Source organism: Rhinopithecus roxellana, chromosome 1, assembly GCF_007565055.1.
Source record: "Rhinopithecus roxellana isolate Shanxi Qingling chromosome 1, ASM756505v1, whole genome shotgun sequence".
NCBI classification, from domain to species: Eukaryota; Metazoa; Chordata; class Mammalia; order Primates; family Cercopithecidae; genus Rhinopithecus; species Rhinopithecus roxellana.
Window position 1 is genome coordinate 149948106 of NC_044549.1, and position 27283 is coordinate 149975388.

Genomic DNA, 27283 nt, shown 5'->3' on the forward strand with positions numbered 1-27283 from the left:
TGGGTGCTCCTGTATTGGGTGCACATATATTTAGGATAGTTAGCTCTTCCTGTTGAATTGATCCCTTTACCATTATGTAATGGCCTTCTTTGTCTCTTTTGATCTTTGTTGGTTTAAAGTCTGTTTTATCAGAGACTAGGATTGCAACCCCTGCTTTTTTTTGTTCTCCATTTGCTTGGTAGATCTTCCTCCATCCCTTTATTTTGAGCCTATGTATGTCTCTGCATGTGAGATGGGTCTCCTGAATACAGCAGACTGATGGGTCTTGACTCTTTATCCAGTTTGCCAGTCTGTGTCTTTTAATTGGAGCATTTAGTCCATTTACATTTAAGGTTAATATTGTTATGTGTGAACTTGATCCTGCCATTATGATATTAACTGGTTTTTTTGCTCGTTAGTTGATGCAGTTTCTTCCTAGCCTCGATGGTCTTTACATTTTGGCATGTTTTTGCAATGGCTGGTACCGGTTGTTCCTTTCCATGTTTAGTGTTTCCTTCAGGGTCTCTTGTAAGGCAGGCCTGGTGGTGACAAAATCTCTAAGCATTTGCTTTTCTGTAAAGGATTTTATTTCTCCTTCACTTATGAAACTTAGTTTGGCTGGATATGAAATTCTGGGTTTAAAATTCTTTTCTTTAAGAATGTTGAATATTGGCCCCCACTCTCTTCTGGCTTGTAGAGTTTCTGCCGAGAGATCTGCTGTTAGTCTGATGGGCTTCCCTTTGTGGGTAACCCGACCTTTCTCTCTGGCTGCCCTTAAGATTTTTTCCTTCATTTCAACTTTGGTGAATCTGGCAATTATGTGTCTTGGAGTTGCTCTTCTTGAGGAGTATCTTTGTGGCGTTCCCTGTATTTCCTGAATTTGAATGTTGGCCTGCCCTACTAGGTTGGGGAAGTTCTCCTGGATGATATCCTGAAGAGTGTTTTCCAACTTGGTTCCATTTTCCCCCTCACTTTCAGGCACCCCAAGCAGACGTAGATTTGGTCTTCTTACATAATCCCATACTTCTTGCAGGCTTTGTTCATTTCTTTTTCTTCTTTTTTCTTTAGACTTCTCTTCTTGCTTCATTTCATTCATTTGATCCTCAATCGCTGATATTCTTTCTTCCAGTTGATCAAGTCGGTTACTTCATGAAGCTTGTGCATTTGTCACGTATTTCTCGTGTCATGGTTTTCATCTCTGTCATTTCGTTTATGACATGCTCTGCATGAATTATTCTAGCTATCAATTCTTCCACTCTTTTTTCAAAATTTTTAGTTTCTTTGTGCTGGGTATGTAATTCCTCCTTTAGCTCTGAGAAGTTTGATGGACTGAAGCCTTATTCTCTCATCTCGTCAAAGTCATTCTCTGTCCAGCTTTGATCCATTGCTGGCCATAAGCTGCGCTCCTTTGCAGGGGGCGATGTGCTCTTATTTTTTGAATTTCCAGCTTTTCTGCCCTGCTTTTTCCCCATCTTTGTGGTTTTATCTGCCTCTGGTCTTTGATGATGGTGACGTACTGATGGGGTTTTGGTGTAGGTGTCCTTCCTGTTTGATAGTTTTCCTTCTAACAGTCAGGACCCTCAGCTGTAGGTCTGTTGGAGATTGCTTGAGGTCCACTCCAGACCCTGTTTGCCTGGGTATCAGCAGCAGAGGCTGCAGAAGATAGAATATTGCTGAACAGTGAGTGTACCTGTCTGATTCTTACTTTGGAAGCTTCCTCTCAGGGGTGTACTCCACCGTGTGAGGTGTGGGGTGTCACTCTGCTCCTAGTGGGGGATGTCTCCCAGTTAGGCTACTCAGGGGTCAGGGACCCACCTGAGCAGGCAGTCTGTCCGTTCTCAGATCTCAACCTCCGTGTTGGGAGATCCATTGCTCTCTTCAAAGCTGTCAGACAGAGTCGTTTGCATCTGCAGAGGTTTCTGCTGTTTTTTTTTTTTTGTTGTTGTTGTTGTTGTTGTTTAGCTGTGCCCTGTCCCCAGAGGTGGAGTCTACAGACAGGCAGGCTTCCTTGAGCTGCTGTGAGCTCCACCCAGTTTGCGCTTCCCAGCGGCTTAGTTTACCTACTTCGGCCTCAGCAATGGCGGGCGCCCCTCCCCCAGCCTCGCTGCTGCCTTGCGGTTAGATCGCAGACTGCTTTGCTAGCAATGAGGGAGGCTCTGTGGGCGTGGGACCCTCCCGGCCAGGTGTGGGATATAATCTCCTGCTTAAAGCGCAGTATTGGGGTGGGAGTTACCCGATTTTCCAGGTGTTGTGTGTCTCAGTTCCCCTGGCTAGGAAAAGGGATTCCCTTCCCCCTTGCGCTTCCCAGGTGAGGCGATGCCTCACCCTGCTTCAGCTCTCGCTGGTCAGGCTGCAGCAGCTGTCCAGCACCGATTGTCCGGCACTCCCTAGTGAGATGACCCCAGTACCTCAGTTGAAAATGCAGAAATCACCGGTCTTCTGTGTCACTCGCGCTGGGAGTTGGAGACTGGAGCTGTTCCTATTCGGCCATCTTGCTCCGCCTTTGTTTGCTTTTTAACAGTTTCTTGTGTTCACAGCTCTCTGGAGAGTAATAATCTCTACAATGTGTATAATTTAGCAGTTACCAGTAACAAGACAAAAGTTTTAAAAAGAAGAGATTTTTAGTTTATGATTATAAACTATGTATCAAATTTTAAAAATGGTAGTTCAAGCTCCTTGAGCTGATATCTGCATTTAGTAATCTAACTTTTAGAATGAAAAGCTTCAACTGATACATTGTATAACATTTAGATAGCATAAAAAGATATTTTTAATAGATTCAATAATGGTATAGGCTTTCCCCCCTCCTCTCCCCAGGTTTTCTCCTACAACCTATAAGGTTTCTGGTGGACGATGATCTTTATTTCATAATTTTTATTCTTGAAATGTGATAAAGTTGAACTCCATCCCTGACTGTTAAAAATATGATCAGAAAAAGGTTTAATAGCCTTGGGAAAATCATTTCATAAAAGCACAATGAGCATGATATCAAATAATCACCTATAGGAAAAACAAGCTGGACAGTCTTATGCTGGCCATCATCAAGAGTAGCCATTTTTATGGGAAACTGATGACTAACTTTGCGAGCTAACCTCTAAGAGTGAAAACTACTGTACCTTCAAACACCACCAATGTGAACATGAATCCATGAATTTAATTTAAAAGTGCATTTATGACATTATCTCCCACAGACAGGACTGTCTTCTGGAGTGGAGACATCCAGAGTTCTCTAGAAAGGCTGCACTTGAGGCTCTCAGGAGATTCTTGACTTCAGATTTTGCTCCTTCTCCCACTGGTGGGTGTAGTAATTCTACCGCACCCAGCTCTGCTGCTTCAGTTTAAGATTTGCCCTGTGTAGGCATCCTTTACTGAAAAGTAAGCATACCTTGGGAAAGGCAACACATTATGCTACTGTCAGTCTCCTCTTAACTTGACAATACTAAAAAAAACGGGTTTTTTGTAATTTTTGAGATGGAGTCTCTCTGTCACCCAGGCTGGAGTGCAGTGGCACAATCTCGGCTCACTGCAAGCTCTGCCTCCCAGGTTCACGCCATTCTCCTGCCTCAGTCTCCTGAGTAGCTGGGACTACAGTCGCCTACCACCACGCCTGGCTAATTTTTTGTATTTTTAGTAGAGACGGGGTTTCACCATGTTAGCCAGGATGGTCTCAATCTCCTGACCTCGTGATCTGCCCGCCTTGGCCTCCCAAAGTGCTGGGATTACAGGCATGAGCCACCACACCCAGCCTGTTTTTTGTTTTTATACTATTACTTGGGAACAGGACATAAAAGGAACACAGATTTGAATTTAGAGTAAAAATTGAAGAGAAATTTTAGACATTGGTTCCTGGTAGGAGACACTCACACCTCCCCAGAAGACCAGTGGAAGAAGAGAGTGTTTGAGGGTTACTGGAGACAGAGTTGGTGCCATAAGAAAGGGAAGGAATTATTGAAAAAGGAGGGACGAGATATAGGGTCTCTGTGGCCCAGACTGCAGCACACAACTCCTTCTATTACCATTATTATTAACCCTGCAATTAGCTTGTTGAGTATTTCTGGCCCTGGGGTAAAATCTAAGTAAGTTTAATAGGTAGAAGACTTTCACTGAGTCTTCTGTTTAGTTACATTATGTACCATATTCCTAGTTTTCTCATTGTACCATCCCCCAATATTAACTTGAACATTTCCTTTATTTAATGCCAAGCTTTTGATGATAGCATAAGACGAATGTCATTGGCTGGTGGTGTGGTTTATGGGGTCATGTTACAATGTCTGATGTAATCCCAGGTTACAGAGAGCTGCACTCCCCCTTTCCCCACCTGCTGCCACCAAGAATTTCACTGGAACAGCACAGAAAGCAGTGTCTTTAACTGAACACATAATAAAATGAGAGAATAAAATTATGACACTCCTTGGCTTGTAGAAAAAGTCTTAAGAATATGAGATATTGTTTTCCAAATATGGCATTTTAAACAAACATTTAATGATCTCTTCTCAAGGTTAAAAGGTCAAATCCCTGAAATACTTCAAACTCCAAAGGGAATAATATGTAACACTGTAGAAATAACAGCCCACTCTTACTTCTCATGTCCTCCTGACAAGCAAGCAGATTCCACAGAAATCACTGGAACTGAAACCCTGGAGCAAACAGCCTCTCCTCTTCCCATCCACCCTAATCTACACAGGTGCAGGAAGAAGATGAGGGCATTCCCACAGGCTTGTAAATTAGAGTCCCTCAAACTACCTAACCAAAATGCTGAATATCCCAATTTCTTTTCCAACAAGAAACATGAATTTAGATGTCAACTCTAACAATTTGGGGTTCTTAAAATTTCTTTCAAAACCATATATAAATAGTTTTCATCCCTCTGGCAAAATGGCCACCCTCGGGGAAAAGGAAAATAATATTTATAGTAGAAATAAAATGTGATGAGATTTTGTTAAGATCTTCTGTTGGCTCACTCAAAAGGCTACTGCTCCTCGTTCAAGCTGCCACAGCAAATCTATGCTAGCAGGGGAAAAAAAATTTCATTGGCTCAATGATAAGATAATATCATCCCAGCACTTTGGGAGGCCGAGACGGGCGGATCACGAGGTCAGGAGATCAAGACCATCCTCGCTAACACGGTGAAACCCCGTCTCTACTAAAAATACAAAAACTAGCCGGGCGAGGTGGCGGGCGCCTGTAGTCCCAGCTACTCAGGAGGCTGAGGCAGGAGAATGGTGTAAACCCGGGAGGCGGAGCTTGCAGTGAGCTGAGATCTGGCCACTGCACTCCAGTCCAGGCGACAGAGCGAGACTCCGCCTCAAAAAAAAAAAAAAAAAAAAAAAAAAGATAATATCAGTAAGCAATTTATTAAAGAGCCTGCCATCCATCACAGGAATCTGCAACAGTAATGATGCACTGAAAATAAGTATTCACCCCAGGTTTTCTTTTTCCTCCTCCCAAATTCCTTCAATATCAATACCTCGTTGGTAAACTGTTAATAGTATTTTGTTCTTTGTCCTTTTGGAAACAAGCCCAGGAATGAGAAGGCACCAACAGCAGCTGTCACAAACCCAACGGTACTTATCGCTCGGCTGGCCTATAAGGAAACAAGAAGCAAACAAAAAACACATCATATTCTAAAGACACCTCAGTGTCCTAATTAAAGCTTTAGCCTGTTTCCTAAACTGAACACCTGTTTTAATGTACAATGGATACATTTAAAGTTCAATGCAAAATTAAAATTCTGCATAAAGATGAAATGAATTTATAATTTTTATAATTATGTCAAACATGTAGATACATACATGTGGGTATATATTCCTCATGTTTTTAAAGCACTCGGACAGTTTATCAACTCATTATCAACACAGTTCCCATTAGTCATAACAGTACATGGGTGAAAGAGGTTAATACACCACTCCTGTTTTGCAAAACTTGGGATATCATAAGTAATTTGCCTGAGATCATTCCACGAAGATGTTTAAAGATAGGCTGAGTCTTCTAAAACACACACACTTCTCCTGTGCAGCTCCTGCCCCTTAAATAAACACTTTGGGTTGGCTGGGTCTACACCAAGGTAAGTTTTATCGTGTAAGAATCGTGTGTGTGTGTGTGTGTGTGTGTGTGTGTGTATGTTTCTCTAAGGAGTGTCTATTAGCAAAATAATTCAGGGATGTCATCTGAGCTGAATACCCATAAGCTCTTATTTGGTAGACACAATTTCTCTTCTGATAAACAAACTTCAAAAAAGCCAATACTGATGTTAACTATCATGTCAAAAATTAATTTCTCATGTAGACAAACCACTCTCATGATCAATTGTCCATAAAGGAAGTCAGACATTTATAGCTTTAAGGGTATTCATCATCATGATGATGAGGGAACTAATGAATATTCATGGTTTTCTTGGCACTCAACTAATATTGCCTTCCATTCAAATGGGTTTGAGTGCAATTTGATGACCCAGAGGTCACATCCAGATACTTCAGAATTATCAGGTACTCTGAAAACATTTGTTCTCTCTGGGATTTAAGAATCAGATCTTTCAAATAAAGCAAATGGCTCTGGGGAACCAGTCTAAGAGCTGGAAAGCCTAACCCAGGTCATATTTGAGCATGCCCTCTGTCTAACCACAGCCTTCCGCCATGGGGCCTGCCACTCACACGTTACTACAACACAATGCTACCTCCCTAACTGCAGCTTCCCTTTTAGGAGCAGGCACAAGGGCCAGGGCCAGGAAAGAGGCACACAACAGGAATCTTAGCTCCACGTGTTTGCACCATCCTGTTGTGGGCAGAGACTAGGCCTGTAACTGTGACCCACTCTCTCTGCTCCAACCCCCAGATGCCAGGGAGAATGGTAAGGGCAAACAACTTGGCACTAGCCCTGACAAATCCTGTTTTACTTTATAATTTTGAGTTTATTTATTTCTTATCTATTTTATTTATATTTTAATTAATCCTTACCTAAACTATTTCCTAGGAGAGAATCGGAATTCACTGTAGCACAGAGTTATCCACATACCATATTGCGGGGGCGGGGGAGAAGAGGCAGGAGGATGCAGGATAAAATCCCAAAGAAGGGGAAGAGTCACTAATTAGGGATCAAGCCCAACCCTAGTACAATTCCAGGCAGATAGTGAGATCCCAAGAAGGTCTAATAGAAATGGGGTAGTCAAAAAAAAATATGAAGGTGCAATCAGTGTCTTTAAATAGAGGTGTCAAATGGTAGCAGGGTACGGCCCTTGGAAAATGGCAGGGTCCTACAGATCGTGTGCCCCAGCTAGGTGCAGCCCTAACTGACTAGGTACCTTTCAGCCACTACAAACACAAGATGTTAACGAAAGCCCACAAATTTAAGAGGGCTGGTTGGGGGATGGGCAACCTGATCCCAAACCATAATCCAGAGATGACAGGCCAGATACCACGATCACAAAGCCATTTTAAGCAGTGCCACTTTAAGACAGCTTCCCCAATTCCAAATGTTAATTTATTTCAAGTCTCATTCTAGACAATGAATCTCAGGTAATTGGGACAATCCATTGGAGTTAGGAGTAACGGGATGTGATGTGCAAGATTACAACATCTCAGAATGTTCTTGGTGAACCAGCATGAACGAGAACTTTTACTTCATGGCTTACTTTGGACTATAAGGTCACCAAATCCAGCTCTGCATTCTTTATCCTTTAGAGGGCTTTCTGTCCATGTGCCATAATAATGGCCTCATTCTGGGGATCTGTACCTGGCCTAATGACACATTAGCTGAATCTGGAGTGGCTGTGTCTAGACAGCAGTGTAGCGGGGACACAGATGTGTGGCAGGTTTATCAAAACGCTCCTTCCTGAGGCATCCTGAGGCTGTGGTCATATGTACTGAAGCACCACCAGAATGTGTTCATGTGCTGCCTTGTCCAGGCCTACCGAACGGTGTGGGCCATCTTTGAAAAAGAGACATTTTCATAATTTGGTCTATGAGAGTAAAAAACGTTGTTGGAAATTTTGAAAAATACATAAAAGATAAGACACAAACTGCGAGAAAACAACTGTAGAAGACAAATCTGATAAAGGAGTGTTATCTAAAATATATAAAGAACTCTTGAAATTCAATAATAGGAAAATGAACAGCTGAATTAGAAAACAGGCAAGATCATCAAGAGATATAGCATCAAAGATGACATGCAAAGAAGCATATAAAAAGATGCTCAATACTACATGTAACTAGGCAACTGAAAACTGAAACAAGATGCCTATTAAAATGGTTAAAATTCAAAATACTGATAACATAAAATGCTGGCAAAGATGTGGAACAACAAGAACTCTCATTGCTGAGACTGCGAAATGCGAAATGATACACTCATTTAGGAAGACAGTTTGGCAATGTCTTACAAAACTAAGAATATTCTAACTACATGATCTAGCAATCATGCTCCTTGGTACTTACCAAAAGGAGCTGAATACTTATGTCCACATAAAAACCTGCACATGGAGGTTTATAGTGGCTTTATTCATAATTGCCAAAACTTGGAAGCAACCAAGATGTCCTTCAGTGGGTGAATGGATAAATAAGCTGTGGTAAATCAAGGAAATGGAATACCATTCAGTGCTAAAAAGAAATGAGGAATCAAGCCACAAAAGTACATGAAGAAACCTTAAATACGTATTACTACGTGAAAGAAGCCAATCTGAAAAAAGTCACATGCTACATGATTTCAGCAACATGATATTCTGCAAATGGGAAAACTATGGAGATGGCAAAAAAAAAAAAAAAAAAAAAAAAATCAATGGTTGTCAGGGATTTGCAGGGAAGGAAGGATGAATAGCTGGAGCGCAGGAGTTTTAGGGCAGGAAAATTATTATTTATAATACTATAATGGTGGATTGTGTCATTTTAAATTTGTCCAAACCATAGAATTCGTAACACAACCAGTGAACCCTAATGTAAACTATGGACTTTGGTTGATAATGATGTATTAATATTGGTTAATCAATTTTTCACAATGGTATGGTATTGATGATAGAGATGGCTATACTGGGTGGGGAAGGAGGAGAGAGTTCTACACTTTCAGTTCAATTTTGCTATGAAGCTAAAAACTGCTCTAGAAAATTTAATCTATTATTTTTTGTTTCAAATACAGAAAAGCACAAAGAAAAAAGATGAAATCATAATCCTACCCTTCTCACCTTTTTTATGCACTACTAGTTTTTAAACTTGGGAAATACATAGCCATTCCCCCAAGAAAACATTTCTAAGCTCAAGGGCCCTAAGCTTAAAGGGATTCAAAAAACTAATCTAATATTAGCTATTATTAGTAGTCATACTATTAGTTATTGATAATAATATATAATCCAGTTGCTGTTAGATCAAGATTTTATTGACTATGTTAACAAAGATCTATAAAATTCCTGGATACTGTTATGAAAAGTAATATCCACCATGTGCATGTTATTTATTGGGATGGATAATACATAATACAGTATGCTGAGAGACCTCAAATATCTCCATAATCTTTCAAACAACCTGTGTTGATTAGAATACTGATAAACAGTGGGTCCAAGGACACTCCACTAATAATGGTGATGATGAGGTTCTCACTCAGGTCTGTGAACACCAAAGCTTAGGTAGGCTTTTAAGGCTGTCACTGCATCATCTTCATCAGAACCTGCCAGAAACAGGTTCTTACTATTTGTTGAAGAAAAATTAAGTTTTCATGGGTCTTGGGTCTAGATATGAAAGGTGAAATGATGATGGATTACAAGTTACAGTCAAGTAAGAAGATGGCTCTAATCTCTTTTTTTTTTTAACATTTAAAACGTATTGCTTATTTGTAACCACTTTACTGAAGACTGGCTGACATGCAAAAAGCTGTAGATATTTCATGTGTTCAACTTGATGTATTTGGAGATAAGTATACCCCCATGAAATCATCATTACAATCAATGCCATAAAGTTATGCATCACCTTCACCATGAAACCATCATTACAATCAATGCCATGAACTTATCCATCACCTCCACCATGAAACCATCAAGATCAATGCCATGAACTTATCCATCACCTCCACCATGAAACCATCATCAAGATCAATGCCATGAACTTATCCATCACCTCCACCATGAAACCATCATCAAGATCAATGCCATGAACTTACCCATCACCTCCACCATGAAACCATCATCAAGGTCAATGCCATGAACTTATCCATCACCTCCACCATGAAACCATCATCAAGGTCAATGCCATGAACTTATCTATCACCTCCACCATGAAACCATCATCACGATCAATGCCATGAACTTATCTATCACCTCCACCATGAAACCATCATCACAATCAATGCCATGAACTTATCCATCACCTCCAAAAGCTTCCACCCACTCCCTTTGTTGGTTTGTGCTAAGAATACTTAACATAAGATCTAACCTCTTAGCAAATTTTAAAGTAGGCCACATAGTATCATTAATCATAGGTCCTATGTTGTACAGTATATCGCCAGAACTTATTTGTCTTGCATAACTGAAATTTTCTACTCTTTGACTAACATCTCCTCATTTCCAAAAATAAAATAAGTAAACAAATAAAAAATTGCTTGGTTAGTGCAGTGAACAACTTTGTCATTAACAAAGAAGAAGAGGAATGGAACCTATTTCTATCTATATACCACTAATTTTCAATGCAAAAGTGAGCAGGAATTTGTGTGTACCCTCTATGTTCTAGCTCAAAAGCAATTTATTGTTACATGCGAGCAGAACATTCATTATGTTAATACATTTCCTAATGAGAATGAATTTCCAATTATTTCCTAATGAAAACAAATATATCCTTTCATTATGTTCTATCTCCCATTTTCCCGCACCTTTTTATTTAAAAAAACATTTTTTAGATCTAATTAGCATACCACATATTTACCCACTGAAATAATGTAGTTCAATGGTTTTAGTATATTCATAGACTTGTACAACAATCACAATTTTGAAACATTTCATCATTCCAAAAGGTACCTCTTACCCTTTAGCAGTCTCCCCTCGTTTGCCTCGATGCCCTCAGCCCCAGGCACCACCAATTTATTTTGTCTCTATAGATTTCCCTATTCTAGGCATCTCATATCAATGAAATAATATAATATGTAGTCTTTTGTGATTGGCTAAGTAGGCAACTTGGCATATGCTTTCAAGGTTCATACTGTAGCATGTATCAGCACTTCATTTCTTTTTATTGTTGAAAAATATTCCATCGTATGGATATACCTCATTTTGTCTATCCATTGCCCATTAGATGGATATTTGAGTTATTTCTACATTTTGACTATTAGAACTGATGCTACTATAAACATTCATGTGCAGGTTTCTATGTGGACATATGTTTCATTTATCTTGGATATATACCCAGGATTAGAAAAGCTGAGTCATATAGTAATACCACATTTAATTTTAGAGGAATTGCCACTGTTTTCCAAAGGAGTTATATCATTTTACATGCCTACCAGAAGTGCACAAGAGTTCTAATTTCTTCACTTCCTTGCCAACACTTACCGTCTTTTGTATTATAGCAATCCTATTGGGTATGAAGCGAAATCTCATTATGGCTTTGATTTGCATTTCCCTGATGAAAATATATATTCTAGATATGTATCTGAAAAGGGTCCAGTATCCAGAGTACCTAAAGAAAACTTACTACTGAACAATAAAAAGGCAAACAATCCAATTTAAAAATGGGCAAAAAGGCCGGTGCAGTGGCTCACACCTGTAATCCCAGCACTTTGGGAGGCCAAGGCAGGTGGATCATGAGATCAGGAGTTTCAGAACAGCCTGGCCAACATGAGACCAGCCTGGTCAACATGGTCTCTACTAAAAAGACAAAAAATTAGCTGGGCATGGTGGCAGATGCCTATAATCCCAGCTACTCAGGAGGTTGAGGCAGGAAAATAGCTTGAACCCATGAGGCAGAGGTTGCAGTGAGCTGAGATGGCGCCACTGCACTCCAGCCTGGGAAACAGAGCAAGCCTCCATCTCAAAACAAACAAACAAAAACAACAAACAAACAAAGGGCAAATAACCTTAATAGGCATTTCTCCAAAGGTGATATACAAATGGCCAATAAGCACATAAATTGATGCTCAACGTCATTAGCCATCAGAAAAATGAAAATCAAAACCACAGTCAATTTGAATCTTGGGTATAGGGAAGGGTACGTAGGATTTTGAAAAATTAGGCTCAAGAGGTGCAGGGTTTAGATAACATGAGGCTTTGCTAGCCTTCTTATACATGCCATTTTCCCAAGCTTTTGTGAGAAGAATTATAACCTCATTTCTTACTCAGGATAGAAATGTATAACTGATCCACCATTTCAAAATACTGGAAGTCTTCGATAAATTTGAATTATTAAAATATTATGGTATTATCTTTCAAATGTTTAGTCACCTTTTAAAAAGTTTCATAAGTAACTCACTGGAGTTTAATCTATTAAATTATTTTTCATATTTTAATATTTTAAATGAACACTTTATATGTATTTTGGATGAAGAGGACTTTCTTTTGCTAATAGTTTTATATATCCATTCTCTTGTATCACCTTAATATTCATTTTTAGTTTACTGAACTGGTGGGACAACACGTAGGGAAAGACAAACATGCTGTTAGCTAGAAATCTGTCACACTACTAAACAATGGCAGTAATTGACAAAATTGTAAAGTACTTTAAAAATAAAGTCAATTAGTCTATCAAAAGTCATCCCAAAGCTCAGTGAATCAAACGATCTACTTAAAGGGACAAAATTTCATTGAAATTAGCAATTGCAAGGAAAGAGACAACATTCACAAGCCCACTAAGACACGTCATTAGTTAGCCTCTGTCCACCAATGAAAAAAAATTTAAGAACAACCATCTGTGATATTGGTAAACTCCCACTCAAAAAACTCAACATCCTTTCCAGCGTATTCTTTTCAGTATATGATTTGAGACTGCTGTATGGTGAAGTAACAGGAAAAAAAGACTAAAGGCAGTAAGACAGAATGCTATGGTCTTGATTCTACTTCAAGTCCCTTCTAGCTCAAAATTCATAATATCCATGTTTTAGTCTCAGTTTGATTATTAACTTGTTGCAGGACCTTGCAAGTCCATTCTCTGTTCTTCGGTATTCTCATACTTTCTGGTTCTTTTCATTTGGTTTGAGGCCTGGGAACCTTATCATAGCCAACAGTTATTCTTTTTTCAATGTAAGAATATCTCCTAAAGAAAACTCACCTGCTGTGAAACTCCTTCTCCATAGCGAAGCAATGTCACAAAATGTTCACAGTTGTTAACAAGTAAGTTATAGGCCACTTCCTGTCCAATTACAAACTCTGACCGCTTTATAATTTCTTCCACGGGGAGAGGGAGGTACGTTTCATCGTATTTATTGTTTATCCTGTATGTGTCATTTCCCACAACATCCTTCAAGAGCTGCATTTTCACCAGGGCCTTACTGCTGAATACAGACTTGGCGCTTGTAAAGGACACAGGAATGCCATCTATAAAGGAGAATTCTGATTAGTACAGTATAGCCACCCAGTCCAGTGAACTCTAATGCCATCTAAAGACTTTGGAAATGCTGGCATGTCTAAACCTAGCCCTGTTCCTAACTTATTATTAAAGCAAAGCCACTTAATCTCATCAGCCTTAAGCAGTTATTCTGTAACTTAGCAATAACACTTACTATTGTATGAGTGAGAATATAAGAAAAACTTTTTGAAAATGTATGATGTTCCCATAGAACAAATTAGGTGAGAACACTCTACTTATCCTTGGGAAATAAATTCTCTGTAAACTGGTGTTATTAGAGATGTTGATATGTGTGTCTAACATAGATACAGATAAGATTATTGTCCACTTTTTCTATAAAGCAGTTTTTTGCTCAGCATCTGAACCCTTTCAAATTAATCTTGTAGAGTGCATTGTTATTAGCAGGCACATCCTAGTGTCTAAGCTCCCTAAGCATCTGAAACTTGTTTTTCAACTAAGCATCAATTTGGGGTCCAATTTCCTATTCCGAAACCTGCATGGTACCTCAGTCCTGTGAGAGGATGGCTGAAGTCAGGCTGGGGTCCTGCTTTTTTCCTGCCAGTTCCTTTGGCCAAAAACAAAACAAAACAAAACAAAACAAACAAACAAACAAAAAACAGCCCCCTAACTCCTGAGCCTGAAGCTAACTTGGTAGGCACTGTCTACCAGACACGGCCCCAGGCAGTGACCTACCCACTTAGGACAATGCCCCATGCCCCACCACTCCACCTTGGCTGCCTCTGCTCATAAGCATTTGCTAGTCCACCAGGAGCTACTGTATCTTTGGCCTGACAGTGTCAGTACTACAGGTTGGAGAGATGATTCCTCAGGGTAGAGGTCTAAAGCCAGGCTCCGGTCCTTGTCAAACTGCCCACAACTGCTGTTTGGCCATGTTCAGGTCAATCATGAGAGAAAGAGTCTCCTCATAACTAGTGTTTAGAAACTTTCTCTTTTAGTAATGACTAAAAGCAAAACTTTTTTTCCACTAGCCTTCTGTCTGTCCTCCTTCTCACAGAATGTGAGATGTTCCAGTGAACATCTTACACATTGAAAGTTCTCACACATTACAAGTCCTCAGAGCACATACATCCCAGTTAGAATTACTAAACATATTTTTAATAACCACATGCAAAAATTAGAAAATTAAAATTTGGAGAGGTGAACTGGCTAGGAAAATGTACCACGGTAGTTAACAATAGAACTGAGTATCCATCTACAGGACCACAGCTGAACGCTCAAACCACAACATGGAATTTAAGGCATGAAAATAAGAAAACAGCATGAATATCTCATATTATTTTCCAGGTATGAAAACTGCAGAGATAATGTAGATGTAGAGGGTTGCTTAGTATTAACCACTAGACTTTGGAAGCTCTGAATCATAAATATCATTTCATTTGTCATTTTCACTTATAATATTCTAAAACAAAAGGCAAATACTTTAAAATGTTGTAAAAAACCACTTCATTAAAAAGTATCAGAAGTTCCCAAGATAATAAAACTTAGGTCTATAAATACTTAAGGTAACTTGAGGAAAATACTCCAGGTTATTTATCTGTTATCTGCATACACTTTTTTTTTTTTTTTGATATGGAGTCTTGCTTTGTTGCCCAGGCTGGAGTGTAGTGGAACAATCTCAGCTCACTGCAACCTCCACCTCCTGGGCTCAAGTGATACTCCTGCCTCAGCCTCCTGAGTAGCTAGAACTGCAGGCGCCTGCCACCACACCTGGCTAATTTTTGTATTTTTTGTAGAGACAGGGTTTCACCATGTTGGCCAGGCTGGTCTTGAACTCCTGACCTCAACTGATCTGTCCTTCTTGTCCTACCAAAGTACTGGATTACAGGCGTGAGCCACCATGTCGGGTCTGCATACGCTTTTTATTAATAATTTGTGCTCATTTTTAAACATTTATAAAATACAGAAAAACAAAACATATAAATGTACACAGGTTATCACCCATTATCCCACCACCCAGAAGTAACTGCTAGTGTTATTTTGATATACTTCTATTAGGACATTTACTAACATATGCATAGGTGCATATACATGTCTGCACTCCCGTGTGTACATATTTTTTTAGCAAACTGGGTATGTGACATATTACATTTTTTCAACTTTTATTTCGGATTCCGAGGTTACATGTGCAGGTTTGTTATATGGGTACATTTTGTGATGCTGAGGTTTGGCATATGGATGATCCCATCATCCAAGTAGTGAGCATAGTACCCAATACGTAGTTTTTCAGCCCACACCTTCCTCCCTCCTCCAATAGTCCCAGTGCCTATTGTTCCCATCTCTATCTCCATGTGTACTCAATGTTCAGTTCTCACTTGTAAGTGAGAACATAAGGTATTTGGCTTTTTGTTCCTGCATCAATTTCGTTAGGATAATGGCCTCCAGCTCCTCCACCCATGTTGCTCCAAAGGACATTCCTTTTCATGGCTGTATAGTATTCTATGGTGTGTGTGTGTGTGTGTGTGTGTGTGTGTGTGTGTGTGTGTCACCTTTTCTTTACCCAATTCACTACTGATAGGCATCTAGACTGATTCTGTCCTTCTGTCCTTCCTATGTGAATAATGCTGTGATGAACATACAAGTACATGTATCTTTTTGGTAGAATAATTTATTTTCCTTTGGGTATATACCCAGTAATACGACTGCTGGATCAAATGGTAGTTCTCTTTTAAGCTCTTTGATAAATCTCCAATCTGCTTTCCACAGTGGCTGAACTAATTTACATTCCCACCAACAGTGTGTAAACATTCCCTTTTCTCTGCAGCATCACCAGCATCTGTTATTTTTTGACTTTTTAATAATCACCATTCTGACTGACATGAGATGGTATCTCACTGTGGTTTTGATTTGCATTTCTGTGATGATTAGTGATGATGAGCATTGTTTCACAGGTCTGTTGGTTGCCTAAATGTCCTCTTTTCAGAAGTGTCTGTTCCTGTCTTTGGCCATTTTTTAATTAGATTATTTTTTACATGTTGATTAAATTCCTTGTAAATTCTGGATACTAGACTTTTGTCAGATGCACAATTTATGAATATTTTCTCCCATTTTGTAGACCATTTATTCTGTTGACAATTTCTTTCGCTGTGCAGAAGCTCTTTTGTTTACTTAGGTCCCACTTGTCAATGTTTCTTTTTGTTGCAATTCATTTTGGAGACTTAAATTATTTGCCAAAGCTGACTGTCAAGAAGTGTGTTTGCTAGGTTTTCTTCTGGGACTTCTATAGTTCTTTTTTTTTTAATTATTATTATACTTTAAGTTCTAGGGTACATGTGCACAACGTGCAGGTTTGTTACATATGTATACATGTGCCATGTTGGAGTTTTTCATTTAAACTTTTAGTCCATCTTGAGTAAATTTCTGCACATAGTAAAAGGTAGGGGTCCAGTTTTTTTCTTCCGCATATGGCTAGCCAGTTATTCCAGCACCATTTATTGAATAGGAAGACCTTTCCCCATTGCTTATTTTTGTTGAGTTCGTCAAAGATCATCAGATGGTTTTAGGTGCTTGGCTTTATTCCTGGGTTCTCTATTCTGTTCCCTTGGTCTGTGTGTCTGTTTTTGTACCAGTACCATGATGTTTTGGTTACTATAGCCTTCCAGTAGAGTTTGCAGTTGGGTAATGTGCCTCCAGCTTTTTTTAGTTTTTGCTATTTGGGCTCTTTTTTGGTTCCATATAAATTTTAGAATATTTTTTCGAATTCTGTGAAGAATGGCATTGGTAGTTTGATAGAAATAGCATTGAATCCGTAGACTGCTTTGGGCAATATGAACATTTTAAAATTATTTCTTCCAATCCGTGAGCATGGAATGTTTTTCCATTTATTTGTCTCATCTCTGATTTCTTTTAGCAGTGTTTTGTAGTTCTCCTTGTAGAGATCTTTCACCTTCTTGGTTAGATGTATTCCTAGGTATTTTATTTATTTGTGGCTACTGTAAATGGAATTGTGTTTTTAATTTGGCTCTCAGCTAGAATGTTATTGGTGTATAAAAATGCTACTGATTTTTGTACACTGATTTTGTATCCTGAAACTTTACTGAAGTTGTTTATCAGTTCCAGGAGGCTTCTGGTGGAGTCTTTAGGGCTTTCTAGGTGCAGAATCAAATATTCAACAAAAAGAGGTAATTTGACTTATTTTTTTCCTATTTGGATGCCTTTTCTTTCTTTTGCCCCACTGCTCTGGCTAGCACTTTCAATACCATGTTGAACAGGAGTAGTCAGAGCCCATTTGGATGCCTTTTCTTTCTTTTGCCCCACTGCTCTGGCTAGCACTTTCAATACCATGTTGAACAGGAGTAGTCAGAGCCCATTTGGATGCCTTTTCTTCCTTTTGCCCCACTGCTCTGGCTAGCACTTTCAATCATGTTGAACAGGAGTAGTAAGAGTGAACCCCCTTGTTTTGCTTCAGTTCTAAAGGGGAATGGCCCATTCAGTATGATGTTTGCTGTGGGTGTCTCATAAATGATTCATTATTTTGAGGTATGTTCCTTCAATGCCAATTCTGTTCAGGGTTTTTATCATGAAGGGATGTTGTATTTAATCAAAGGCTTTTCTGCATCTATTGAGATGATCATATGGTTTTTGGTTTTCACTCGTTTTATGTGGTGAATCATATTTATTGATTTGTATATGCTGAACCAATCTTCTATCTCAGGAATAAACCCTACTTGATTATGAATTAACTTTTTGTTGTGCTGCCACATTTGGTTTGCTAGTCTTTTGCCAAGGATTTTTGCATCTATGTTCATCAGGAATATTGGCCTGAAGTTTTCTTTTTTTGTGTATCTCTCCCAATTTTGGTTTCAGGATGATGCTAGTTTCATAGATGAGTCAGGAAGGAGTCCTTCCTCCTTGAGTTTTTGGAGTAGTTTCAGCAGGATTGGTACCAGTTCTTTGTATACCTCCTGGAATTTGGCTGTGAATCCATCTGCTCCAGGGCTTTTTTTGGTTGGTAGTTTTTTATTTGTTATTGTTACTTATTCAATTTTGGAACTTTTTTCCTGGCTCAACGTTGAAAAGTTGTGTGTTTCAGAATTTGTCCATTTCCTCTAAATTTTCTAACTTATGTATATAGAGATGTTCATAATAGTCTCTATGGACCTTTTGTATTTCTGAAGGACTGGTTATAATGTCATCTTTGTCATTTCTGATTGCACTTCTTTGGATCTTTTTTCCTTTGTTAATCTAGATAGCAGTCTATCAATCTTGCTTATCCTTTCAAAAAACAAATTCTTTGTTTCATTAATTTTGTATGGATTTTTGTATCTCTATTTCTTTCAGTTTTTCTCCAATTTTAGATTTATTTTGTCCTGCTACCTTGGGGTTGGTCTGTTTTTTTTTTTTTTGTTTTTTTTTTTTTTGTTTGTTTGTTCGTTTTTCCCTAGTTCCACTATGTGCAATATTAGGTTGTTAATCTGAGTTCCTTCTAACTTCTTAATGACTGTGTTTAGTGCTATAAACTTTCCTCTTAACACTGATTTTGGTGCATCCCGAAGGTTTTGGTAAGTTGTGTCTCTATACTCATTAATTTCAAAGAACTTTTTGATTTCTGCCCTCATTTCATTTTCCACCTGTATTCTTCAGGGTTCTCTAGAGGGGCAGGACGAATAGGACAGATGTATACATGAAAGGAAGTTTATTAACGAGTACTGACTCACACGATCACAGGTGAAGTCCCACAACAGGCCGTCTGCAAGGGGTGGAGCAAGGAAGCCAGTCCAAGTCCGAAAATCTCAAAAGTAGATAAGCCAATAGTGAAGCCTTTAGTCTGTGGCCAAAGGCCCGAGAGCCCCAGGCAAACCACTGGTGTAGGTCCAAGTGTCCAAAAGCTGAAGAACTTGGAGTCAGATGTTCAAGGGCAGGAAGCATCGAGCACGGGAGAAAGATGGAGGCCAGAAGGCTCAGCCAGTGTAATTCTTCCCCAGTCCTCTGCCTGCTTTTATCCTAGCCTCACTGGCAGCTGATTAGACGGTGCCCACCCAGACTGAGGGTGGGTCTGCCTCTCCCAGTCCACTGACTCAAATATTCATCTCCTTTGGCAACACCCTCACAGACACACCCAGGAACAATACTTTGCATCCTTCAATCCAATCATGTTGACACTAGATATTAAGCATCACACATTGATACTGAGGACCAAGCTGTTTAATTTCCATGTTTTTGTGTAGTTTTGAGAAATCTTCTTTGTATTCATTTCTGTTTTTTTGCACTGTGGTTCAAGAGTGTGCTTGGTGTGATTTCAGTTCTTTTGAATTTATTGAGACTTGCTTTATGACTGAGCATGTGGTTAATCTTTTTCAAATAAATATCATATTAAGACCATCTTCCCTGCAATAAAACATGTCTAGATATAAGACTTTTAATGGCTGTTACAGATGCTGTTATTTATATTTATCCAGCACCAAATCCCACCATTGCCTATTTATTCCTGGAAACAACTGTCTGAGCCAATCACAGTATTCCATTCTCTTGGGCACAGCGACAGTCTGGCAATGAACATGGGGCTCACACCAGAGCGACTGGAGTCTGTCTCCATGATTCTTTAACTGTAACAGGTAGTTACAGTTAGCTCTTTCGTGTTGGATCAAAAGAATCTAAAAGTCAGAACCTAAAGCTGCTTATGGTCATCAGTTTAGTTTTTTAAAGAGACATAGTCTGGGAAAATGAAGAGAGCATATAGAAAAAAATGCAGATGTGTGATGGAGAGTCTAAATAGTGGTTAAACCCCTAGATGTAGGCATCTCTGAGGCCAGCACCACCTCTGCTCTTTCTGCAGTTTCCCTCCGTGAAGCAATGAAGATTCCTCAGTAAAGAATATTAGATAACTAATATTATGTAGCTAAATCTTAATTCATTTAATCATTCCCCTATCGAACATATGCCATTGTCTACTTTAACCATTATAAATGACACAGAAGTGAATATCCTTATACAGAAATGCTTGTCTACATCTCTAAATACTTCCCCAGAATAGATTCCTAGAAGTACAATTACAGGGTCAGAGAATACGAACCTGTCTAAGGTCCTAGTCCTTATCAATTTATATTACCATCAACAATACCTTTATGTTCATTTCACTATATTCTTATCAACACTGCTTGTTATCACTTTTTAACCTTTGCTAATGAGATAGGCATGAAATATTTTATTGGTTTATTTTACAATTCCTAGGCCAGAAAGTTGAATTTTTTTCAAAAAGTGTATTAGCTTTTGCTTCTCTTCTTTTACAAACTGTTCCTAATTCTTTATCCATTTGTTTGTTGAGGTTTTACTATCTGCTGTCCCCTTGACCTCGGATACTATTTCTACAGATAGCATCTGACCAGTTTCTTTACCTCTTTTATGTTTTTCCTCACATGTCACTTTCTTAAGAAATTTTCCTGACCACTTCATTTAAAATCACAGCATCTCCACCCACCACCTTCTGTCCTCAGCACTTCTCATCCTACCTTATTTCTTCTGTATCACTTATCACCATTTTAACATTTGTGTAACTTGCTCATGGTCTGTCCCTGCTTACTAAAATGTAAACTCCGCCCTGCAGGGAGATGTCTGTATACCCCCAGCACTTAGAATAGCATTCAGAACATACTAGGTGATCTATAAATAGGTGTTGAATGAATTGAAATAACTTATTTGTGTGATATGTAAAGATACTGAACCTTGCCAGGTTTGTGGCAAATATTTTTCCCAGCTGGTTATTTACTTTTTAATTGTAATTTTTTAAATCCAGAGGCTTTAAAATTTAATGTGAACTGGCCTTTGTGATTTCTTCAATGCTGCTTTGGTTTCAGAATATCCTTCTCTAAACCTAGATTAGTTGGATTTATCTGCTTTCTATATTTTATTTCTATTTTGTTGTGTTTATTATTTCACCCATGATTCCTTCCTGTGACAAGAACACGAAGAATCTGCTCCCAGGAGCCACTGGAAATAAACCTCACCTACAGGCGCTATGTTGATAACATAACCATCACCCAAGTACAGGGCCCAGTGCTGATAGCCAGGACGGAACACTTCGATCAAGTCCCCTGGGCAGGGGTTGCCAGGGTAGTTCAAACTGAAGCAATCATTAAACGCCATCTGCAATGACAAACACAAAGAAGAACTAGCTAATACAACTTGCCAAAAGAAAATCGGTTTAAGACATCCATAAAAGCAGAATGATACAGAATTTATTGAGACTGCATTCCATATTAAAGACTTAGAATCACGACCCTGTCCTTTTCTTTGAATGATTCTAACACTGAATTATCTGTGCACAAGGGGAGAAAAATTTGTCTTGTTTTACTTAATTTTCTATAGTAATGCTTCTCATCCCAATCAATTTCAGAGCCCCTTTACAACAACAAGCATTCTGTAATTTTCTCTTTAAATCTAGAAATCCATGGATAATATAACTTACACAGATTTTAAAAACATCAAGGATTAAATATTAAAATATGGTCTATTTAGGATAAAAAGGGGAAATCGGAAAGTAAATTTATAATATCTGTTTACTAAGTAAATGTTCAGTCTATGACTATACTTAAGGATATAAAAAAGGGTTTATATGCTTACACTTATTTAGCATGAAAAAGTCAGAATTCAGGAGCAATAAAATCAGATCAGAAGTCTTTCAACCTTTTATTCAGCAGTATAGTAATATCAAGAAGCAGAGGTATGGGTGAATGCTAACATTCAACATTCTGAGGGTACTAAAACTCTGCAAAAACAGCATGTATTACAAAACTCTGCAAAAATACCATGTATTACAAAACCTACTCTGTCACTTCATTTAAGCAGAGTTGGATTCCAGGCTCAGATGGATGTCCAGTCAGATGTTCAAATTAATGTAGGACATGGAATATTTCTTTCTTGTTTAAAACTATACTGTGTAGTGTAGCGTGTATAGGTACTCTGGCTTGCACCCACTAAATATCAGTCAATGCCCTTTGTCATTGTAACAATCATAAATGCCACCACAGATTTTCATGACTCTCCTTCCTGCCCCGCTTATTGTCAGATTCCTCACTTACTGATTCCAGAAGCCATGCTAGGTGATCAACAGCAGACGCAGGACAACTTGGAAAGCTGGGGAGTTCATCACATTGATGAACATGTTTCAAATTCTAAGTTTGGTAATTTTTTTTTAAGTCAATACTTTTTAGAAAGAACACATAAGTATCTCACAGCTGATTCTTATGAAAGGTTCTATTTTCTATGTATGGAATAGAAGTAGAATGACTCAGCAGGAGGAGATTATGTACATCTATCAACAAACAAAGGATTTAAATGCTATATCTATGTTGAATCTCTAATTGACAACAGCATGTTCCTCATCATTTCACTCTAATGCAGATATATATGCTCATTTACAAAACAAATCCAAGTGCCAGAAATAGAAACTTCCAAATCATCTAAATTATAATTATAATAGCGGAGACTAAGGACTTGGGAACACAGGCTATCATTTTTCTGGCACTCTAAAAGTCTTTTTTATAACAATTAATATTAGAAGGGTGTTTTCCCAAGTATTTGTATGCCATCTGTTGAAAAGTTCAGTCATCACACTGTCACAGAGACGTGGCCAAATGTAAGCTGTGCATCTGTTGAAAAATAACTATTAAAACAACTTTATGAAAACCATTAAGTCTAACCACCCTCTCAAATATGTTTGCATCTTATTAATATGGCAGTTCGTAATTTGGCCACATGGATATTACAAGGAAAAATAGATAATACACTGTGATATAAACAAACACATTTCCCGTGAATAGGAATCAGCAAACACACAAAGCTGCCTGCTATGATTCCAAGATGCAGCCAGAGTATATAATAATAACCACCATTTGAATGGGGAGCACTTTCTAGGGCAATATTTTTTCAAATGCACTATCTCAACCCTATCTAACTGCAAAAAAAGAAAAAATACACAACTATTGGAGTGTGTTACGTTATCATCTCACTTGACAGATAAAAAGCTAAAGTAGCAAATACCAACTTTTGGAAAATACCCACTGAAACCCTAATATATAAAATATAGAAGGAAAATAACTTGACTAGGTATTAATGATGTGAGCTCTTCTCTTAGTCTTCTACTTGATATTTGTTAGTTCTGTAAGTTTGGGCAGGTCACTGGAACTGAGTCTGTTTCCTCATATTGAAAACAGTATGAGCATCTAAGCCTGATTTTGTTTATCTCAAAAAGCTGTTTGCAAGTAACCCTTAGGGAGCTGGTAAAAAGCTTTTGCAAGTAACCCTTTGGGAGCTGGTAAAAAACTGTTGCAAATGCTCTGTGAATTGGCAAGAGCTAAACAGGTGGATGATAAGAGAGACATTGAGATTGGTACACAGTTAATGTAGGATTTTAGTTCCTTATGCTCTCTTCCAGGCATGATAATTCTGTGAAATAAACGATTCAACTGTAAAATTCTAATATATTTAACAAATTTTCAATTTCTGACATACAAATTGATTCATAAACTGTTAAGTTAATCGATTTCATAAAGTCTATCATATTTATAAAGATAAATAAGATTTCATAAGCGTAATCCCTCAAGAAACTAACAGAGGAATCTGAAGGCTAATATGCAAGGTAAAAAGTGAGTTATGATACTGAACACTTAGAATCATAGCAATGGACTACAGAAAGGTACTTCAGATATTATCTAATCTAATGGTCTCCAAACTTGTTTATAGCAGTGGGTACCATGTCAAAACACATATCAAATAGAAGCATAAAAATATAAAGCCTAAAAAGCAGCACTGCCCTGAATGAAGTCAGGGACAGCATGAGAGCCCTACTCACCACTCGCCCACACTGCTGCTCCTGTTGAGGATTCCTGAGACCCCATAACTTCCAGGAATGCAGCTTAAATGATACCCATCTAGTCCTAGTCCAATCTCCTCATTTTTAGACAAAGAAAACAAAACCAGGCAGGTAGTTTAACTGGTCAAGGTCATACACTATTATATAAAAGATTTTTGACAATTGATGCTGAAACAATTAGACATCCATAGGCAAACAAACAAATAAACAAACCTTGACCTAAATTTCATACCTCACACAAAAATTATTTCAAAATGGATAACAGACTTAAATGTAAAACTATAAAATACAGAGAAAAACATAGGAGAAAAATTTTTAGGGTCTAGGGTAGACAAAGAGTTCCCAGACTTGATACCAAAAGTATGATCCTTACCAGGAAAAACTGGTAAATTGTCCTTAAGATTAAAAACTTTTGTACTATAAAAGATCCTGTTAAGATGAAAAGACAGACTACAGAGTGGGCGAAAATATTTGCAAACCACGTATCTGTGAAAGAACTAGTATCTAGAACATATAAAGGACTCCCCAAACTCAACAATAAAAAAGCAAACAATACAATTAGAATGTAGGTTATATGGTTTGGATATTTATTACTGCCAAATCTCATGCTGAAATGTAATCCCCAGTGTTGGAGGTGGGGTCTGGTGGGAGGCATCTGGATCATGGGAGTGGATCCCTCATGAATGGCTAGTGCCAACCCCTTGGTGATGAGTGAGTTCACAAGAGATTTGGTTGTTTAAAAGAGTGTGGTACCTCCCACCGCCCCTTGCTCCCATTCTCACCATGAATACACTTGGTCCCCCATTGCCTTCCACCATGATTGTAAGCTTCCTGAGGCCCTCACCAGCCGCAGATACCAGCACCATGCATCCTGTACACCCTGTGGAGCTGTAAGTCAATTAACTCTCATTTCCTTATAAATTACCCAGTCTCAAATATTCCTTTATAGTAATGCAAACAGACTAATTTCATGAAAGAAAATACACAGATGTCAAGAAAGCCATTAGTCATTAGGAAAATGCAAATTAAAACCACAATAAGGGGACCTCAGCAAAATGGTGTAATAGGAGGCTCCCTGACTATCCCTTCTCCCACAAACACACTAAGGAAACACCTACACACAGATCAATTCTCTCCAAAAGAAAGGCAGAATCCAGCTGAAAGACGCCTACACACTAGACAAAGAAGAAAATATCCACATCAAAACTGGTAGGAAAAGTGGAGACACACTCATGCACAAACCCCACCCTATGCACAGAGTCTTATAATCAGGAAAGGAATCCCAACTCCTAGCATGGTCCCAAGGAGTAAGGGGCTTGTACCATACACCTAATGCTCAGCTTTTACCATCCCTTTCAAAAAGTTTGGCTCTTAAATCACTGTGTCTGAGAAATAGTAGAAAAAAGGCATTGGAGGATTTCCCTCAAGCACAAAAAACAAAGGGAGGTTTCAAACCTTGAAAGCTCTGTCAGCTGCTGTAGTGCCCAGGATCAGCCCAGCTTCCAATCCCTCCCTGGAAAGGATTTGGCTACATTCTTTTCCAGGAGTTCAATGTGGTACTGGTCTCTAATACGCCAGTATCTGGGAGCCTATACAGCAAATAAAGAATAAACCTCTTCAAGCCTAAACAAGGACAATATTCCCACCATCTTCATTAGTTTGTTCTAGTGACAATTCCAGCCCTACAATTTCTGAAGTGAAAGACGTTGGAGGTCTCTGCCAGCAAGAACATGCTTTCTTGCCTGGTTTGTTCCTGAGCTAAATTTCTGCAATCTCTCGTGAAAGTGAAGCTGGGGGATCTCTCCATGCCTGAGAAGCAAAAAGGGCATTCCTGTATCGTTTCCCCTGGCTTGCTTCTGTGATAACTCCAGACTAGAAGCCTCTCCCTGCAAGAAAGGTCTGAGACTTCTTGCTTGAACAGGAGATAGGCACTTGTTGCACTTCTTTCCCCTGCTTGCTCCAGCAACAATCCAGTCTAGTGATCTCTCTGTTGAAAGAAACTGGAGACCTCTGCCAGCAAGAACGGGAGGGATGGAACTCCCACATCTTTTCCCCTGACTTGCTCTGGAAGTAAACTCCTTTAATCTCCAATTGGAAAGAGCTGGGGGAGGGGAGCAGGGGGGCTGCTGCTTCATGTCTGAAAGGGAAAGTGGGCACTCCTTGCACCTTCTTCTGTGGCTTGTTTTAGTAATAACTCTAGACCAGAAGTTTCTCCCTGCCAGGAGGGTGTGAGACGTCTGCTTGTTCCAATGGGAGAGTGGTTACTTCCCCTACACCTTTTACTCTGACTTGTGCCAGCAAGAAATCTAGACCTGCAGACTTTCTCTGGAAGTAGTTTCTGTACACATGGAATGCTCTAACTTTTATAGCCTTCACCCAAGAGACAGGCTTCTAGTCTGAGAGCTAGCACGAGTTCTTCACTTTTGCGTCTCCTAGACAACAAAGAACAAAAAGGTGGCTTTTTAACTTGAAAATGTTCAGCAGCAATCTCTCCTCCAATGTGAGCAGTCTATCTAGAATAAAGGCATCCGCCTCAGACATTCTCCTTGGTACAGGGCAGAATGAATGGGAGATTTAATTCTGCTCTAAGCTTCTCTACAAAGAAAAAAGAAACTGGAACACACAACTAACACCGCAGTCTCTCCAGCTGCATTTCAAGGGACTGGCTTTTATCCCACCTCTCTCAAGGCAATAACTTGAAACTCTTTAATTTGGGTTGGGAGGGGACACTAAGAATAAAAAATAGCAGATTTTACAAGCAAAAACAAGTTAGTGGATTCTAAAAATCTTTGATGAGGCTGATTGGAAAGGAACATCTACACAAGACCAGTCTAGCAAGACCGAGAAAGGTGGTTCTTTTATCTAATGTGCAGAAAACAACATAGGGAATGGAGGAAAATGACTCTAATGAAATGTAAATATGTGATTTATCTGACAGGAAATTCAAAAGGGC

At 38.9% G+C, this 27283-nt stretch overlaps 1 protein-coding gene across 1 annotated transcript in view; it reads right to left on the minus strand.

Annotated features, from left to right (window-relative positions):
* Positions 1-5310: 5310 nt before the first annotated feature.
* Positions 5311-27283, minus strand: part of PLAAT1 (phospholipase A and acyltransferase 1) — a 31086-nt gene continuing 9113 nt past the window's right edge. Inside the window, 3 exon segments of the mRNA XM_010373007.1 lie at positions 5311-5563; positions 13206-13471; positions 21464-21602. Of these exon segments, the coding sequence (XP_010371309.1) occupies positions 5462-5563; positions 13206-13471; positions 21464-21602 (507 nt within the window). The 3' untranslated portion in view covers positions 5311-5461.